The sequence below is a fragment of the Plutella xylostella genome, chromosome 8, assembly GCF_932276165.1.
Source record: "Plutella xylostella chromosome 8, ilPluXylo3.1, whole genome shotgun sequence".
Classification (NCBI taxonomy): Eukaryota; Metazoa; Arthropoda; class Insecta; order Lepidoptera; family Plutellidae; genus Plutella; species Plutella xylostella.
The window spans coordinates 4,234,343-4,252,975 of NC_063988.1; the positions used below are offsets into that span (position 1 = coordinate 4,234,343).

Below are 18,633 nucleotides of genomic sequence, written 5' to 3' on the forward strand. Positions count from 1 at the left end.
AAATATGTAATTATATGTAAAACCTTAGCAATTATTCACTTACAGACTCGATAACTGCATTTAATTTTCATGTCTATGTCTAATCTACATAATGTTTATTAATCCCCATACTCCATAGTAACCCGTTCATGGGATTACTATATAAAATTAGTGTTTTAATATAACATAATATACCTACCTACCTATTTAAATTTTGTTAGTTACTTGGGTTAGAAAAAAGAATGAGTCATCCCGGATTTAAATGAAAACAAATAGTGCAGTTAGCATCGGCGTCATCAATGGCATTAAATATATTTATTGCGGTAGTTAGCTTAAACTAACAGAGACAGGCGGAGGGGCGGCCGGGTTTACATCCTCGATGACAAGTGATCCGTTCGACCGCACAGGGACGGATTTAGGGATTTTCAATGTCTCAAAATTAAAATTCAGTAGGTAATGTCAAAACGTTAAATTCATTTTTGAAATTTAAAATTTTCATTTGATTAGTCCTAAACCAAATTTTCCATGTTCCAATTTTAACTGTCAGTTAATAAAATTAAATAAGCTTGAATTTCATCAGAGGTTTTATATCATTTATGTTTGAATTCTATTTAGTTACCATAGGTATGAAAATAAGATAATATATAAATAAACTAAATCACGTTTCCCGATTTAATTTACGGTTTTTATGTAAATATGATCGTGCTTCTCCTGCACTATACCTACTGCATTCATAACATTAAATTTATTGAAACAGAAAATGTTTTATAGACGATAACTACTTATGAATTCAAATAAAAATAACAAAGATAGAAACAATTTTGACCAAACTCACATCCAAATCCCTCCCTGCGACGACAAGCATCTGTTTATACAATTATCGGTTAAGAAGCAACACTGTGGCGCGCGCTGTTCCTCCTAAATGAGTCCTTCATGGACGATACCAATCGGGGCACTTATTAGTGGCCACCCGAGCGAGCAGGGATTAGTACGCTTCCCGCCTGCTACACTTACACATCAGAAGAAACAAAAACAAGTGACAGTGCTCCAAATTTGAATTTCGAAAATTACATTGCTGGCTGAAAAGTTTTGTTGGAAAAAGAAGTTTGCGCCAATAATGGAAAACTTCCTGCACTATCAGTGCAGTAATGAGAGTTGGGAGCAGCAGGTTTCGTTCGCGACTGCTGCGCAGGCGCTGCCGAGTGCTGCAGAAGTTCCAGCTGTCAAGCAGAGATGCCAGGCTAATGCCAGGGAGCGTGATCGGACGCAGAAGTGAGTATCTTTTATAATTTAATATATTATATAATAAAATAAAAGTACCTACCTAATAAATCATTCATCAAAGGATCCGTTTATGGTTGCCTGATTAGAATGCTTATAGGTACCTACGAGCGAACCTTACAAAATACAAATACAAAATATTTATTTTCAGTAACTTAGTCTATGTATAACAAAACATTGTTGGGGCTCTCCTATTAAGTAAATATACCTGTACGTAGTAAGTTACATTCAATAAACTTAAATGATGTAGGTAGGTTTAACCTTAAAGTTCCTTAAAGGAAGTTTTCCAAGCTGCCTACTGTCAATCGGGCTCGGTAGATATGACCAGCCTACTGCCACTTCAGCTTGCAGATTACAGAGAGATGTTTCGGTAGTTACCAGTAGTTTCTTACAGTTGATAGTATATCTGAACTTTTATCCCTTGCTTTGAACTTTAACCGTGAGTTAATAGCGAATACTAATGAAATAATTTTGAGTCGCCATAGCGTTTAACAGTTAAGATTAACTTTATTTATTTATCCTACACGATCATAAATGTATAGTTACCTGTAACTACACTCACTGTCCATTACAAAATAACTCCTACCATATTCTGAAAAGAGCTTCAATTCCAAGCAGCGTGAACTCGGCGTTCAGCACACTGCGGCGGCTGATCCCGACCGAGCCGGCGGACCGCAAGCTCAGCAAGATCGAGATCCTGCGCCTCGCGGGCTCCTACATCACGCACCTCGACAACCAGCTCTATACAGGTACACCTCGACAACCAGCTCTATACAGGGTACACCTCGACAACCAGCTCTATACAGGTACACCTCGACAACCAGCTCTATACAGTTACACCTCGACAACCAGCTCTATACAGTTACACCTCGACAACCAGCTCTATACCGGTACACCTCGACAACCAGCTCTATACCGGTACACCTCGACAACCAGCTCTATACAGGTACACCTCGACAACCAGCTCTATACAGTTACACCTCGACAACCAGCTCTATACCGGTACACCTCGACAACCAGCTCTATACAGGACCTCGACAACCAGCTCTATACAAATACACCTCGACCAGAATAAAACGTTTGATGTCAATTACTTTTAAAAGTGTAATTACCTGGTATTGTATGCTTAATTTTAAGATAAAAGTGTAATTGCATAAGTTATTTTACTTTAATATTTGTTATTTATCATAAATCCAATAAAGAATTTTTGAAAAAACATCTCGACAACTGGATGTCATGTATTAAACTCCTAAAGTGCAGATGCTTGAATTCAAACGTACTTTCTTATACTCTTATGATTCTGAAAGCACACAATTTGATTATAGCGATGTCTACTATAAATTTTGCCTGTGAAAATGAGATTTACGGAAAGACTTAAAGAATTTAAGGTTTTGATAGCACAATTTTTTATGTGTGCCTTCAGAATCGAAATCAATGTATACTCACTACTAAGATTGGCTAAAGAGCAGAAACGGTATATCCTTAAACCTTAGAAGCCATCTCTCTATTGATCCCTGGTCCTAAACTGAGAGAGTGTGGCTGTCCCTGGCTATTTCCACCAAGATAGGTAAATAGATCGGTAACTTTAATTTGTACCTATATTTCGTTGAGAAATATTTATGCCAACACTATTTTATAGGAATGGGACCGAACTAGGCCAACAGCTTATTCCCCGAAAGTAGCATTCTCTACTTTCTTTTCTCCCTCGTACGCCCTTGCACCAGGCTACTACGGACATCTTTGTTTAGTGGGTATAGTAGGTTGGGTACCTACCTACAGTGCTCCAAAATTGATAATGCGCATAGAGATCTTTGACAGATCGGTGGTTTTCGATTATGTGACACATGATATTGACTCCTATTTCTTTCGAACAAGGTGCAAAATGCAAGTGTTTTTTTAAGGCTCATACGATTTAATCATTCGGGTGTGAAGATCTGCATGTGCATTATTAATTTTGGACAAGTGTACTCTTATTGATATTGTGTTTTTTTCAGGAGAGATGGCGCAGCCGTGTCTTCAGAAACATGAAATAGACAGCAAAAATCCGTCACTGTGCACGTTTTGTTGGTCCGCCGTCCAAAAAGTGGTGAGTTATTTTCCATCATTTCTTTTCTATAAATACTATGCCCTTCGAACCCTTTGGATTTTTTTGTTTATTTATATTTGTGTAGCTTTTTATAAGCAGTACATCTATCAAATATACTCAGTCAAAATTGTATGAACTATTAATTCTTTCAGAAATATTCGGCTCCTCCAGGAACTGTTGGATATTTTCCGTTCTGAAATGCTGCCATCATCATCACATTCCTGTCATGCGTCTAAGGTCAAAAATTTAAACGAGATTAATTATATTTCTGACCTACTACCTACTCGTATACTGTAAAAGCAATAGATTTAAATTCGTTTAAATATTTGGCGCAAGGTTTTAAATTTCTGGTCCCTTATGCAATACTAAGAAGACTCGTTAGATACATGTGAGATAAGTAGGTACATTTAATAAAACAAATAGGTATAAGATGGCACCATTTTTTATTAATTATAATGTATAAAAGCTTCGGTAGGTATCTTTAGCATCAAATATTATGATCACAACCTGAATTTAAGTGTGCAATTTAATGCCAGACGTCTATGAAGTATGCGGTACATAGTGAATTAATTAATAAAAAATGTGAATTGGCAGTGTTTTTTGTTGCTAAGTATATTAAATTTTGATAGTAGTATAAAATCTACTTTCTTGTAAAAATGCATTGGACATGTATATGATAAATACTTTATGTATAGTTCTAAATTGTGAATAATTTAGTTTTCTACTTGATACTCATTAAGTTTATGCTCTCTACACTATTTACAGTAGAATAAGTAATAATTATGTACTTATCTATAGTTTTATTATAATTTGTTAAAGTTGAAAAACCAAATTAACTAGATTAGTACATATTAAGGACAAAAGTAGGTACCTATTTAGGAAGTTACGAAAAAAATATCCTTTTTTGGTCCAATTGCAATATTATATTTACAAAGATTTTTAAGTACAAGGTTGTTTTTTCATATTTTTCGTTGTATAATTTATCTAGCACTTCTGGATAAGCCAGTATATTATATTAAGTTGATACCTAAAGTATTTCATGACCATCAACACCTAGTTTTCAAGCATTTATATGTAACACAGCTTATTTATTAAAATTATCTGACTAGTAAAAAATCTAGTCAAAACAGTTCTTGAAAACAATTAAGTAGTTTCTTATTTAAAAGCTAATCCTTCATAAATTAAGGCAAGTTCGTATTTACAGAAATATATAAGTATCATTATATCTAAAACTTTCCAACTTTTTTACAACATTCATACCCATGATAAATGCAATCATGCAAAAAACTTCAATTTTAAAAACATACAACATAATTTTCATTTAGTACAAATCATACAATAATACATCACATACACAAAGGTTTCCTCTATGAAGACATCACAGACAAAAGATATTAAAATAACTAACGATAAACCTCTAGGTACATCAGCACTTGAATAAAACAAAATTTTTCTGTAAGGAATTCTTCAATGCTTTCTATCTTGATGCATCTCAAACCAATAGCACCCGTTTAGCACAACTCTGCTCGAAAACTATGACTATACTATACAACAAGATGAGAAAATCCATCACTGGTTCAGTGGTCATATATTATATCGTAGCGGAGGCGGAGGTGTACTAAGGGCTTGAGAAACTACACGTCGATCTAAGAAAAACAATGATATTATTCTTCCCATTTCGAAAATAATCCTGCACATGCATGCACAAACAGCACTGTGTAAAACATTGCGCACCAGGCTAGCTGTTACTAAAGTTTCACTTTATTCAGTCCAAGTCTGTTCTCACAAGGGAGCTGTAAGTCCTTGGCTATCGCAGGCTATTCCTGTCTCTCACTATGAACGGGCTCGCTTCGTGGTTGTTCTTCTCTAAGTTCCCAGAGAGTGTCGGGTCTGGTCGACTTCTCTTGAAGAAGCCGAGTTTCCACAGCGCTATGATGAGTAGCACCAGAACTATCAGTCCGACTATCACTGACACTATGATCACCCACAGTGGAACCTCTGACGGCTCGCTTATCATCAAGTCTGGATACGCTATGGTTTCCACCTGAAAAAAAAACATGACAACTTAAAATTGGACGTAGATAAACAATGTAATGATAAAATGTTATTACTTGAATAGTGTTGCAATGATTTTCGGGAATGGGAACTCCAACAGTGGGATAGTTCACCTGATAATGACCACATAACCAACACTAAAACCCACCGTAGTAAAATCGTCCTGCTGCTTATTCTGCCTGATATTATAATGCTCCGGTATGAGTATGTAGGCGGAGGAGGCGATGTTCACGTGGCTGACGCGGGGGTAGTCTTCTACCAGCGTGGAGTTCCACAGGCGGGACTTCACGGTGATGGTGGCGCCCTGCATACGGCCCAGCCGGTAGATCACGCATTGGAACTGGATGCACTTGGCCGTTTTGTTTTGACAGCTCTGTAAATAGTCAAGGACAAAATTTAGGACCAAAAAATGGTAAAGGCTTATGTATGTACGCAAACGCATAGCCAATAATAAGGTACTGCAGGACAAGAGCTTACCCCAAGAATGGAGGGTTATTGAAATAAGAAATATACCTATTAATGTTTAATTTAATAAGTAGTAAGCATATTTATTATTTGTATGTCTAAAATTGTCTTTAAATAAAAATAAAACAACTATTACCATGTTTACTATGTGTTTCCTTTGCCCATCTTTGTCCGTATAAGCCTCTGCTTTGACGGGGTCGATGTCTCTTCTTCTCCTCACTTTGTTTTCTCCAGCACTGTTATACTTCGGATCAGTATCATTGTGCTCTTCTTTCAATGGGTTGCTGGATTTCCCCATACTGAAGAACGGGTTGATTTCCAAATTCTCCAGAATCTTTTCAGTAGGACCCGGTCTGATTTTGAGAGGATTGATCTCCCGCTCGGACACGAAACACTCTCCATTGTTTTGATCTGTAACATGATTCGGAAAATTATATTAATTCGCAAACATTTGAAATTTACTTGTTAAAGTACGTACGTAGTAAGTACGCTGCCAATCTTTAAGACTTATTTCGAACTACGATATGTATTCTATAAATCAGAGGCATACCACATTCAGTATATTTTATATTTTGTACTTTAATGAAATCACAAAAAAGGTTCTAAGCATATAAAACATTGGTTTAAAGAAAACTCTAAAATTTATGATTAACTAGTTAGTTACCTCCTTCGACGGTGGGCACATCCTCGGGGTACAGCAGCCACTTCCCCTCCCTGGAGTCGGCGGCCACCTGGTGCGGCCACGAGATCACCACCTGCACCGACGACACCCGCCACGGACCCGAGTTGTGCACCTGGGTTTGGAATAGACAGTGGTAAGACGCTGGGACTTCCCAAGTATAAAACGCACTGTAGAGGTGCACATGTGAACTATTTAAAAATACATTAGTAGGTAGCTAAAGACCCAATGATGGCTTGAGCTTGGATGGCTTAATAGCCAGTTACCCCATAGATATTTCACGCATAATGGCCCACCTTAGAGCTTAATGCGGAAAATCGCCATTATAGATAGATAGATAGAAGACCCAATGATATTTAATAAAAAACACATGATCACGGACATTTTACTATTTTGCGTTCTGTTTCTATTGATTGTAGTTGATGTACTGATATAAAAGAGTAATTTAAAATTTATAACTCACATAATAGATGTGCTTGACTCTGGTACCGATATCGTCAAAGTAAGTCATCGCTGATTCTCCTTTCACCTCTCCACCATAGAATACTTGTTCAGGGGTCGCCACACTGAAATTAATATAATTAAATTAATCATCATGTACCTATTACGCAGTTGAATCTATTGAAATAGTTTGTTTATACCATCGTTATCATAAAATTTACTAACCCTCTAATAGACAATTCAGCATTCTTGATGACAAGAGCTTTAACCTCGACCGGTTTCTTTCCGGGAGTGAGTTCCTTAGACGTGGAGTTAGCCCAGACGGTGAAGACGACGAATGGTTCATTGTCATCAAGGGCTCGGGCGTCAAACCTCATCGTGATGGGCGTATCTCCCTCCAGCTGACGCTTGAAAGGGTTCTCTAGCATACACGTCACTATCGTCTTGTTAAAGCTCGTGCAGATCACGTGTTTATCCTGGAATATGTTTGAAGTGTCAGTTATTATAAATACTTAATATCGTTTTCAAACCATATAGGCAATGATGCATAGGTATACTTCATGTCTATAGTGTTAACACTACGGAATATAGGTGAAAGTTATAATGGGTGGATTTCAACAAGTCCTAAAAAATCTTCATTTCCGTGGACTTTTTTATCTTTAGGTTTTTTATATTAAAAAAACGCTTTTTTTAAAGTTTTTGTTAATGTTAGTGTTCTTACTTAATGGCTAGCAGATAAGTTAAAAACTTAACGAGATACAGATGATTAAAAATTTCGTGCCACGGCGATGAAACATGCATTCACGGCAATGAAACAAGTGTCCACGGCAGTGAAAAAAACATCCACGGCAATGAAACTAACGTCCACGGCAATGAAAGAACTGTGCTATGGATATGAAAGAATCAATCCACTGCAATAAAAAAAAACTCTGTGAAGGAAATGCAAACTTAGGCAGATTATGTATGATAGAAATATTTGGATAGATATTGGAACGAAAGAAAGAACGACAGTATACTGTATAAAATAATAAAGAATGTAGTATGGAATTCTTTATGTAGTATTATGGGGTTCGTATTGAGACTTATAAAAACGAAATGTTTAATTTGACATTAATATCGTTCACAACATATAATTAACCTTACCTATTATAACATCTATATTTTCATAAAGTATAATATTATACAGTATACTGAACTGTTAATTTTATGTAAAATTCATAAAATATACTATGATATGACATAATCTGTGCTGAATTACACATCACCGAACAAACCCCTAGCACCAAAACCTAAAGATAGGTGCAGTTAGGTGCACATGTTTGTCAACAGCGAAGCGGGGCGCAGCATGTGCACTTAACCGCTCCTCCTCGCTTTCCTCGTCATCACACCTATCTTAAGGTTTTGGTGCTAGGGGTTTTGATGGTGTTGTGTAATTTAACACAGATAACGTGATATGACAGAATATTTTATGAACTCTATGCTAAATGAAAGTATATTTTAATTGATATAATAATATGAAATGTATGTTATCATCCAGCCTATAATCATCCACTGCTGAACATATGTCTCTCCCAAGGAGCGCCACAACACTCGGTCCTCGGCCTTCTTAATCCAGCTACTACTGGCTGCCTGCCTAAGCTTTCACATTTTGTTAGCTATGTCGGTAACCTTAGTCCTCTGACGGATAGTCTCTTTTCTGATACGATCCATTAGAGAAACCCCAAGCGTAGCTCACTCCATAGCACGCTGAGTGACTTTAAATCGGTGGACCAGTCCCACTGTCAGTATCTACGTCTCTGCACCATACGTCATCACTGGCAGGGTGCACTGGTTGTAGACCTTTGTCTTCAGGCTCTGAGGAATGGCCGAGGAGCATATAGGCTATGATTCCCGAATGCACCCCAGTTAGATGCGCTTTTCAGCCTTCTTGTCGAAATTGCTTCTGCCTAGCCGAATAGTCTGCTTGAGGTAGACATATACCTAGTTGTCTCATCAACGATAACCGGCTCCCGATGATGTGATCATTCTACATGACTTTCATCTTTCCCAAGTTCATACCGAGACCTACACGTTGGCAAGCAGCATTTAGGCCACTTAGCATCCAGCTGAGTTCCTGCGGAGATGTATGTTCTATGCTATTCTATTATCTGCTGAGGGTGTAAGTACCTGCATCTGGCTCTCTCGAATGGAACCTTTGTGCATATGCCCAAGGTCTAAACTGCCTTTCTAAGCTTGGACCATTTTTGACCACGCTGGTCCACTGCGGGTTGGTGGGTTCACATATCTAGATGTGCTAAATCTAGATATGCAGATTTCCTCACGATGTTTTCCTTCACCGTAAGAGCGATGGTATACATTGAACTTAAATTCAAAGAACTCATTGGTACTTGTCAGCGCCGGGTTTGCACCCGCATCTCTGGCATGAGAAGCGGGCGCTTGAGCTAAAACCGATCTTATTTATACATAACGTTAATTATAATACTTATGTTTTAATATTTAGTTTTTATACAACGCGATACGCGCCCGTTTTATGGAACTGAAAAAAGAGGTACTTTGACAAGACCTGTAGGTAATTTTAGTTATTAGTATTACCTGTATTACAAAAGATGGTAAAGATATTTTTCTTTGCCTAATCATACATACCATGGCGATGAAAACATATGTCACGGAAATGAATCATCTGGCCACGGAAATGAATAACCAGGCCACGGCAATGAATACAAATTATTTTACAAGACATGGCGATGAAATTTTTCTCATTTCCGTGTCTTTTTTTTCATTGCCATAGCAAATTTTGGCCACGGAAACCACGGAAATGAAAGCATGGCGATGAAAATGAAGGCATTAAATATAAATAACAAAAAAAATATTAACTATTCGATGAAACTAACACTTTATAAGATGAATATTTTCAAAATGCTTTCTTTTGAATGCTTACTCAAGAAGACAAACTTAATTTTGTAGAAGTTATATCTATCCACGGCGATGAAAGAAAAAATGTCCAGTCACCAAAAACAAATATAAATTTCATTATAGCGCGAAATCGTGAGCACCTGTGTACCTCTTTCTACGTCGAGCAGTTAGGCGACACTTGTAAGAAACGATTAGCGCACCGAGGGGGGGACCAAAGTTCATAGATAAAACAATATCCTTGATCATGTTTAGGACACGGCGATGAAATGTAGTTCTGGGACACATGAATTTTCACTTACCGTTCGTTATATTCTTTATTTATTTGAATTAATCTATTTCGTAACAATACTTTAAATATTAATGTATCAAATGAAACTAAGTTTAAATCTAAACACTCAATATTTTTTCATCAATGAAGAATAATACAAAACGAGGGGACCTGGGGACAAACACGGCAATGAAAGATTTCGACGTTTAATATTTTTTTGTAAAGTATCCATTAATCCTATTGATAAAATATTTATTGCTTCATATAGATTATTATTCCACATAACCGGAAAAAAATATTAGAAAATTAGATCTTTGTTTTTTAGTACCGATTTCATTGATGCCACGCAAATTTTGGCCGCGGGAAATTCACCCTAATTTATATTAATATTATTGCAACATACAAAACGCAGATTTTTCACAAAAACATCGTTCAAACCGAATGTCCTCTTTTTTATAGCTCCTGTGTAAACTGACTTAGCAGCAATGCAGTGAGGTACCAACAAATTCAACAGTGTGGTAGAGATCAGGTTCAGATTATGTAGGCGCATTGAAAGAAAATGAGGCTGCTATTGTTAGTTTATTGATTATACTTACGCTAGTGTTAGCTGCAATGTAATGCAGGCTTTCGTGATGCATCACAATCAGTTGCCCTTCGTATGCCGATTCTCCGTAGTTGTCAACCTTCACTGCTAGCTTCACTTCTTCTTCTTGGCCCAGTGTGAGAGCATAGTCTAAACCATCTTCGGCTGAAAGAAAAAAAAAATACATTAATTATTCGGTCCTGGTAGTTTCGTAATTCCTCTCGAACTAAGTAGAATCGTGATGTAAGGTTTTCGATATCTATTTCTTATTCTATGGGGGGGTGTAATTACTTGGACCTGGCTCTCTCGAATGGAACCTCTGTGCATGTCAGCTCCGGGATTGTAACCCGCATCTCTGGCGTGAGAAGCGGACCCGACCGTACTACCACCGCTCTAGGACGTGAGGTTTCTGAGAAGCCCAATAAACATAACTGTCGTCACTGAACTCCTACTTACTCTTAGGCAGCATGAGTTGTGGGTCCACCACGAGGTCGCTCACGCAGACGGCGTCGGCGCCGCAGTCGTTGAGGAAGTTGGCGGTGAAGCTGGTCGTGGCGGTGGCGTTCAGCACGGGGTACTCATCGATGTTGGGTAGCGACCCCACGGTGCTGTAGCGCGGCTCCGCGTGAACTAGTTTGTAAGTCACTTTGAACTGGAAGTAAAAACAAATGAAGACTAAGTAAGTGAGGAAAGCTTTTAAACCGGGACCCACAAATTAACGGAAGCGTCCAGAAAAGCGACCGTGCAAAAGTAATAAATATTAATTCATCCATACTTAAAAACTTTCACGTATTAGTTGGACGTTTATTAAAAGTACATTTATTAAGACGACCGAATGGCGTAGTGGTTAGTGCCCTGACTACTGAGCCGATGGTCCCGGGTTCGATTCCCGGCTGGGGCAGATATTTGTTTAAACACAGATATTTGTTCTCAGGTCTTGGATGTGCCCGTAAAATGGCAATAGGCCCGCCCCCTATTACATTGGGACTAACATAACACTCTGGCGAAAAGTGGGTGCAGCAATGCACCTCTGCCTACCCCGCAAGGGAGTACATTAGTACAAGGCGTGAGTGCGTGTTTTTTTTTTTTTTGTTTTTTTTTTTTATTGTGTACCTACATAAATAGGTAAATACATAGTTACATACCTTGATAGGAGTCTGAATATCTCTCGTATTATTCTTTAAATACACAATGTGCTCTCGGCAGTCTTCGTAGTCTTTCTTCAGAATTATCGTGTTGTCAATAATGTTAGAATTGTTCGCGGTGGGATTAAACCCGAAGAAAACTCTTGAAAACTTCCGTCCTCCGGGAAAGGTCTCAGCTTCTATGATGTAGTTTATTTGGTGAGTGTTCGTTTGAGTGGATTTGACTAGAGATTTGATGATGCAACAAGCTTGGAAGTGGAAGCAGGTGTAGTTGGCTGAAGGGTCCGCTTCACAGCCTTGCTTCGATGGGTCGACGTTTATGATCGTGCTCGATGGTCGAACTGAGGTTTTAATATCGATAATCGGTCTTGTTCGGACTAAGGCCACGCTGCTCTGTAAACATATATAAAAAATAAATTATTAATTTGATTGATTTATAAGTACCTACTTATACAATGCGGTACTTATTATCATGTATATAAGTATGATTTTAACTAAAACTTACATTTTCATAAGCCCCAACCAATAAATCTGGATAACCGTTAGCGTCAAGGTCAACTCCACCGGATAAAGAGTATCCGAAAGTCTTCAAAACTCTGGGCAAAGATTCAGCTGCAATCACTTGATCAGCTTTGGGACTTAAGCCAGTTTTTCTGTTACCCAGATGAATGTAAACTACCCCATTGCCCTCGTATGGGCTTCCAATAGCAACGTCTTCGCAGCCGTCTTTGTTTAGGTCCCCAGCATTCGCTATTGAGATTCCGAACTGTGACTCTGGTTTTCCTGTCAGCTTCAGACTGTAGGTTTGGCTGAGATGGTGATCTTCGTTGATGTACAAGTAGACGGCTCCTCCAGCGTCTCGGGAGAAGTAGAATGGAGCGCCAACGAGAAGGTCAGGTATTCTGGAAATTAACGAAAAAATTATCGATTTAAATTAATCCGCATACATTCAAACTTATTTACTGGAAGAGAGACATGAATCTAACTCTTGATATATTTTTATAAAAAGAAGAAACATTTTTTTTGTAAAGAGCGTTGCAAAAGTGGAATACTAAGCCGAAAATATTCGTAGCACAAAAGATTTTCAGAATGTCTCCAGAGTCACCCTCTTTCGGCTTAGTATACTACTTTTGCAACACCCCGCATAGCAACACAAATTATTAGTACCTAATACCCCAGAGCAAAATATATATGTACATATTACGAGTACAGCACTATAGCCAGCTCTCTCTGAAGAAATAAAAAAAGAAAGTTGTTAACTATCAACACTTACCCATCTCCATTAACATCAGCAGCGGCGATCTCATAACCAAAACTAGAGCCGAACTGCTCCCCACTGATGATGAGGCTGACGTTGAGCAGGATGTTGGCGTAGGGGTTGGTCCAGTCGGAGTTGGGGCGCTTGTTGAAGATGATGACCTGCCCCGTGCCGCGGGAACGGGGAGCCCCGGCCGCGTACGAAAACTCTTCTTTGAAGAAACTGGCGCCGGCTACTGACATCCCTGGAATAGGTGAAAATGAGGTTTTGTTAGTGCATGGTCGATTAGGGGATTTAGTTTGGTGGTCAAAAAATATATTTTAGCAATTTCAAGTACATATAAATTTTGCCAGTGGCAAATGAGGGATATGGAGATAATCATATCATCGATTTAAATTGATCATCATCACCAGCGAGCAATCGTCCACTGCTAGACATAGACTTCTCCTATCCTTCCACCAGTCTAGGTCTCAGAATCACTACCACTAACTATTTTATTTATTTATTTATTTATACTTTTATTGCACAATATACAGAAGTAAATATGTACAATGAGGTGGACTTAATGCTAGAAGCATTTTCTACCAGTCAACCTGCAGGAGGTACCGGGAGCAAATTTTATGGGAGTGCAAAAAAAAAAAACTTTACACGATTTTAGAGAGAAAAAAAAAACAAATAAGTGCAACAAATAAATATAAAATCCTGCAACAATTTATACTTAGGGAGTTTACTAATAGATAATATATAATCCTATATGCCTATATATATATATATATATATATATATATATATATATATATATATATATATATATATATATATATATATATAAATACCTAACATAAATATATATATAATACATAAATACCTAACATAAATATATATATATACTTATATTATTATATAAACACACAATAATACAGGTGCAAGAAAAGATGAACTTTCTTCTATCCTATCCTGCTGAGATAATGAGCCCGAACCACTGATTTAAATACTGCTCGGCTGGGAGCCTTCCTGATAGACTCAGGGAGGTCATTCCACAGTCGGACAGCTGTAACGGAGAAGGAATGAAGCATAAAACCTGAATGATGTAGTGGTAAGGACAACAAAAGATTATGGGAGGAGCGGAGGTGCCTGCTATGCGTATCTGATAGAAAGTTGAACATAGATTTAAGGTAAGAAGGGGAATTAGGTTCAAAGAGGACAGAAAAAAGAAGGCAGAGAATACGTACATTCCTCCTATCTTGAATAGGAAGCTACTTTAGCTTAGCACGATAACTGGACACGTGATCATATTTTCGGAGACCAAAAATAAAACGTATACAGGTGTTCTGCAAGCGTTCCAGTTTATTAAGCAATTCCTCCGTCAGATCCAAGTAGCACACGTCAGCATAGTCAAGAATGGGCAAGAGAAGAGAGGTTGCCAGAGAAAGTTTTGTCTTGAAGTTTTTAAGGCGAATAAGAGAATGCATAGAGGCATAGATCCGACGAGACACATTATCAATTTGTGGCACCCAACTTAAATGATCGTCGATAATCAATCCAAGATCTTTGACCGTGGACGAAAATGGAATACTGCAACCATCGAACACCAATGGCACCGAAGTTAGGTCATGGTTAGACATTAATTGAGAGCTGCCGACGATGATCGCTTGACATTTCGTAGGGTTTACCAAAATACCAAAGCTTTTTGACCACTCAAGGATACGTGTTAGGTCTTCATTAAGTTGATTGATAATCAAAGCCAAGTCATCAGGATGACCCTGACTGTAAAGTTGCAGATCATCAGCGTACAGATGGTAGGAAGAAGATTAAATGAGACTAAATGAATAAACATAGAGAAAAGTAAAGGAGACAGGATACCGCCCTGAGGAACGCCAGCAGACAAATCGGACCAGTCAGATAATACCGAGCGGCTTCGGATTGCCTGCTGACGACCCCGAAGATAGGAAGAAAACTGGCTGACAGCAGGGAGGAAGATCTTGGATTTTTCCAAAACGGCTAATAGTAGGTCATGGTCCACAGCGTTAAACGCATTGCTAAAATCAATGAGGACAAGCACAGTAATCATTCTGTTCTCCATACCACACCTTATGTCCTCAGTGACTTTCAGCAAGGCAGTCGTAGTACTGTATTTTCAATCAAAAGAGTTAACAGTGTGTTAAAATCGGATAAACGATCGAATTAATTAATTAATTCCGAAAATAACAATAGAATATCAACAGTATGTGCCATTGAAGAAGCTTATTTTTGCTAAAGACCTCTGAATCAAAAAATGTTCCAAAAAACCTTGAAAAAATCCTTACCCAAATAACTATACTTCTCAACGGGGCTAAACCCGTCTTCCACAGGCGCCATGTAGACTACGGAGTCCCGCTCCAGCAGGTCCTCCTTGGCGTCTTGTCGGAACACGGTGCCGCGCCACGTGTAGGGGCCGGGGCTGCCCAGCAGCAGCGTGTCGTCGGGCAGTAGAGCGCTGCTCGTGCCCGCCTGGCAGAAGCCGTACTCTTCATGCTCTCTGGAAGTGGAGAATTTGTGATTGTGTTTTATTAAATTGTGTTTGAGTGGCCAAAGGTAACTTACAGTGGATAATTTTTATGAATAAAACATGTGAACAATTCATTACACACTGCATGAAATAAAATAGAATATTTTTTTATAGGCATCTGCATGAAAAGAGACTGCCCGAGTGATGCATCAACCTAAAGCTTAGCACACCATGGTCAGTCAGGCTGCTGGCAAATGATCTGATTATGGCTGACTCAACAGGGACAAAACCTAGACTAGCTTTGGTTCATTTGTCACCGACATATTCATATTCATACCGACACGTGAAGAAGAAGAAGTTATACTAGCAACAGTCTCTTCCATGAATTCGTCCAATTCCCAATCACGGACCATTTTAGGGCTGGCCAAATTGACACAAACATCAATATATATTTCATGTAATTACCGTTGCACAGGCCTGCCTCTGCAGGGCTCCCACACCTCGGCCAGCTCGAGCTCGTTGCTCAGCGTGTAGCACAGCCCCTGCCCGTACTGAGACTCGCCCGACTTGCGGATGTACCTGGAAGTTACCACCACATCACGCATTATAATCAGGAAAGTTTCGTGGACCAGCGTACTCTTGTGATATTAAGAGATTTATTTCTGATTCACTGATTGGAGATAGCATGAATTTCTAATAAGTAATTTTTCATTTTACATTCACAAACTACATAATTACAATAGAGGAACCCCCACCTATGTGCACAGACGACGGCCTTCCTCCCCGGCCCCTGACTCCGCACGGACACGCCCAGCCACTGGCCCGTCTTGATCTCGTAGGGGTGCGGCGCCGACAGGTGCTCCGAGTCGATCCCTGCACACAACGACCGTCAGTACCGGCCTCACCTCACTCAGACCATGATGGATGATGGCAATGGAACCGTCAATGCTTTTTATAATGCCAATGAGAAAAAAAAGCTTCATGGAAATTTTGATCAAACGACAAAGCTTCGTAAAGAAATACTGATGGTGTTAATAAAAAAAACAACCCAAACACAGGAAATTAATCACAAAGTTATCGTTAGGGTACTCGCAAAAACTTGCCGTCCATATTGGTTTTTTTGTTGCAGTTTGTTTCATAACCAAGTTTACTGTACAAAATACTGGTGCATTTCCATATTTCCTTCATGACAACTTCATCCCAGCAGGAAAACAAACTATCGGTGATAATCTTAGCAAATGCAAAGCATTGTATTCAGGCGTGTATAAGATGCAAGAAAAAGAGATCCTAGAGACAGAATGAAACAATTTTCCTGGCACAAGAATATCTTCCAATTGTGTCGATGACCAACTCCGTGCTTTTAACAAAGATACCATCAAGGCTGTAGCTCATGCACGTTCCAAACTTGCTCAAACCTAAATCTTGTGATACATGGTGACCTGTGACTTATTGACATACAATTCTTCAAACCTGTAAATGTTTTAGATCAAAAACGTGAATGTACGACTATAAACGTGTGGTCTCAGGTTAATGATCGTTATCAAGGTCTACTTTGTTAATGTCGAGCTGATACTTCGGATGGCCGATCTGTTAATTCACCAGTAAGATACCAATTAGGTTATATTTTTTTAATCATAAAATTATATGCCTAACGGTTACTTTATAAAAGTTAATCGGCCCAGCGTTATTTTGAGTAGTTCTAAATCTTTGTGTTAGGCGATAAAATGGACTACCAGACATAAATTGGTTTTATTCATGATATCAATTTAGTTATTTCGTCTTATAAACGATACTTGTAGCTTGGAAGATTTGTTGTTTTTTTTGAGTTAAATTAGCCAGTCACCGTTGCCATTGTTACGATTAGGTGTTTAATCTAGTAAAACCTGGTGGTTCTCAAATCAATTCCAACATACATAGTGTTTTTGGTTACTGCTTCATTATTTTTGTATTATTAATTAAAATAGTTGTGCTTTGATGACAAATTGTGAAGTGATATGTTTCTACATTAACTTAAAACTAAAAACTGAAACCAAAACTACAAAATAAATAAAAAGAACAGCTATTATAGTGCTGCGCAGGCGTCTGAGATGATGTTTTACAAGCTGTTAGTGCATAATCGATTGGTATATGAAGTTCTTACGGAGACGTAATTATCTTTGCATTATGTGCCTCCCAAGTAGTAAAAAGCCCACCCGTATGGAATTCAGTGAGGTGGGTTAACAGGTCCAGTTCCCAAAACAAGGCAAGGCGTGCCCTGCGGTGGGTATTACTTCATTAAGAAACCTTAAAAGAACCCCAAATGCCAATCGAATACATTAATGGATATATTTTGTGTGCATTCTAGATATACAAAGTATGTCTCATACTAGTTAGTGTTGTGCTTGAGCATGCTACAAGAGCTATGATGGATGGAACATCGGTAGCATTCAATGTCAGAAAGTTAGTACGAACCAAAAGAATACATACGATTGAATTACAGCGTCTGCCGTACAGTGAAAATTGAGTAAAACTATTGAACAGTCTAGGTAATGACATTATTTTTCCGTTCAATGAGTAGAAGTAGTTTTAACCAATTCCAAGATAACAGCAGATGGTAATCCAAAGATATGTAGAGAATTACAGCAAAGTATTAGTAGAGATTAGTTGAGGAGCAAATTATTAAAATAATAGTAATGATATTTGAGACCACAGCTCACTTACTCGTGTCTAATTTGCCGAATTCCGCTGTTTGTGGCACCACCGACAACAGATAATGGTTTCAGTTAAAATTTAAGAAAATATGACGTTCTTTTATTGAATTATTTTAAATAAAAGATGCGACGCTACGCGTTCCACCATTATTTTGTGATTGTCTAATAAAACAAAAGTGAATTTCTAATTTTAAATATTCTATATTCAATTGCTGAACTAAGCAAATCGTGATTTTAATCTAAAAGTGGTTTGTTTGCAATTGTGTAAGTTTTACTATAGTTTCGCTAGTTTCCTATTTCTG

At 38.2% G+C, this 18,633-nt stretch overlaps 2 protein-coding genes across 3 annotated transcripts in view; one reads left to right on the top strand and one right to left on the bottom strand.

Moving 5' to 3' along the window:
• The first annotated feature begins 872 nt into the window (after positions 1-872).
• On the top strand, positions 873-3,640 carry LOC105389438 (transcription factor 15). 2 transcript variants are annotated; one of them, XM_038115461.2, is made up of 4 exons: positions 873-1,251; positions 1,879-2,009; positions 3,255-3,346; positions 3,499-3,640. In XM_038115461.2, exons 1-4 carry the CDS (start codon positions 1,097-1,099, stop codon positions 3,541-3,543), a joined length of 423 nt encoding a protein of 140 aa, XP_037971389.2. In that variant the 5' UTR covers positions 873-1,096; the 3' UTR covers positions 3,544-3,640. The 2 variants fall into 2 exon arrangements, with proteins under 2 accessions (XP_037971389.2, XP_011558845.3); XM_011560543.3 differs by having other exon boundaries at positions 874-1,251; positions 1,876-2,009.
• Positions 3,641-3,772: 132 nt separating this feature from the next.
• Positions 3,773-18,633, bottom strand: part of LOC105389439 (integrin alpha-PS1) — a 78,206-nt gene continuing 63,345 nt past the window's right edge. Inside the window, exons 3-17 of the mRNA XM_011560544.3 lie at positions 18,342-18,365; positions 16,397-16,514; positions 16,107-16,220; positions 15,460-15,671; positions 13,169-13,397; positions 12,401-12,797; positions 11,896-12,288; positions 11,207-11,402; positions 10,764-10,915; positions 7,212-7,462; positions 7,009-7,111; positions 6,531-6,660; positions 6,003-6,277; positions 5,550-5,774; positions 3,773-5,390 (exon numbers count right to left, since the gene is read on the bottom strand). Coding sequence (XP_011558846.3) covers positions 5,154-5,390; positions 5,550-5,774; positions 6,003-6,277; positions 6,531-6,660; positions 7,009-7,111; positions 7,212-7,462; positions 10,764-10,915; positions 11,207-11,402; positions 11,896-12,288; positions 12,401-12,797; positions 13,169-13,397; positions 15,460-15,671; positions 16,107-16,220; positions 16,397-16,514; positions 18,342-18,365 — 3,056 coding nt within the window. The 3' untranslated portion in view covers positions 3,773-5,153. The remainder of the gene's footprint in view (positions 5,391-5,549; positions 5,775-6,002; positions 6,278-6,530; positions 6,661-7,008; positions 7,112-7,211; positions 7,463-10,763; positions 10,916-11,206; positions 11,403-11,895; positions 12,289-12,400; positions 12,798-13,168; positions 13,398-15,459; positions 15,672-16,106; positions 16,221-16,396; positions 16,515-18,341; positions 18,366-18,633) is intronic.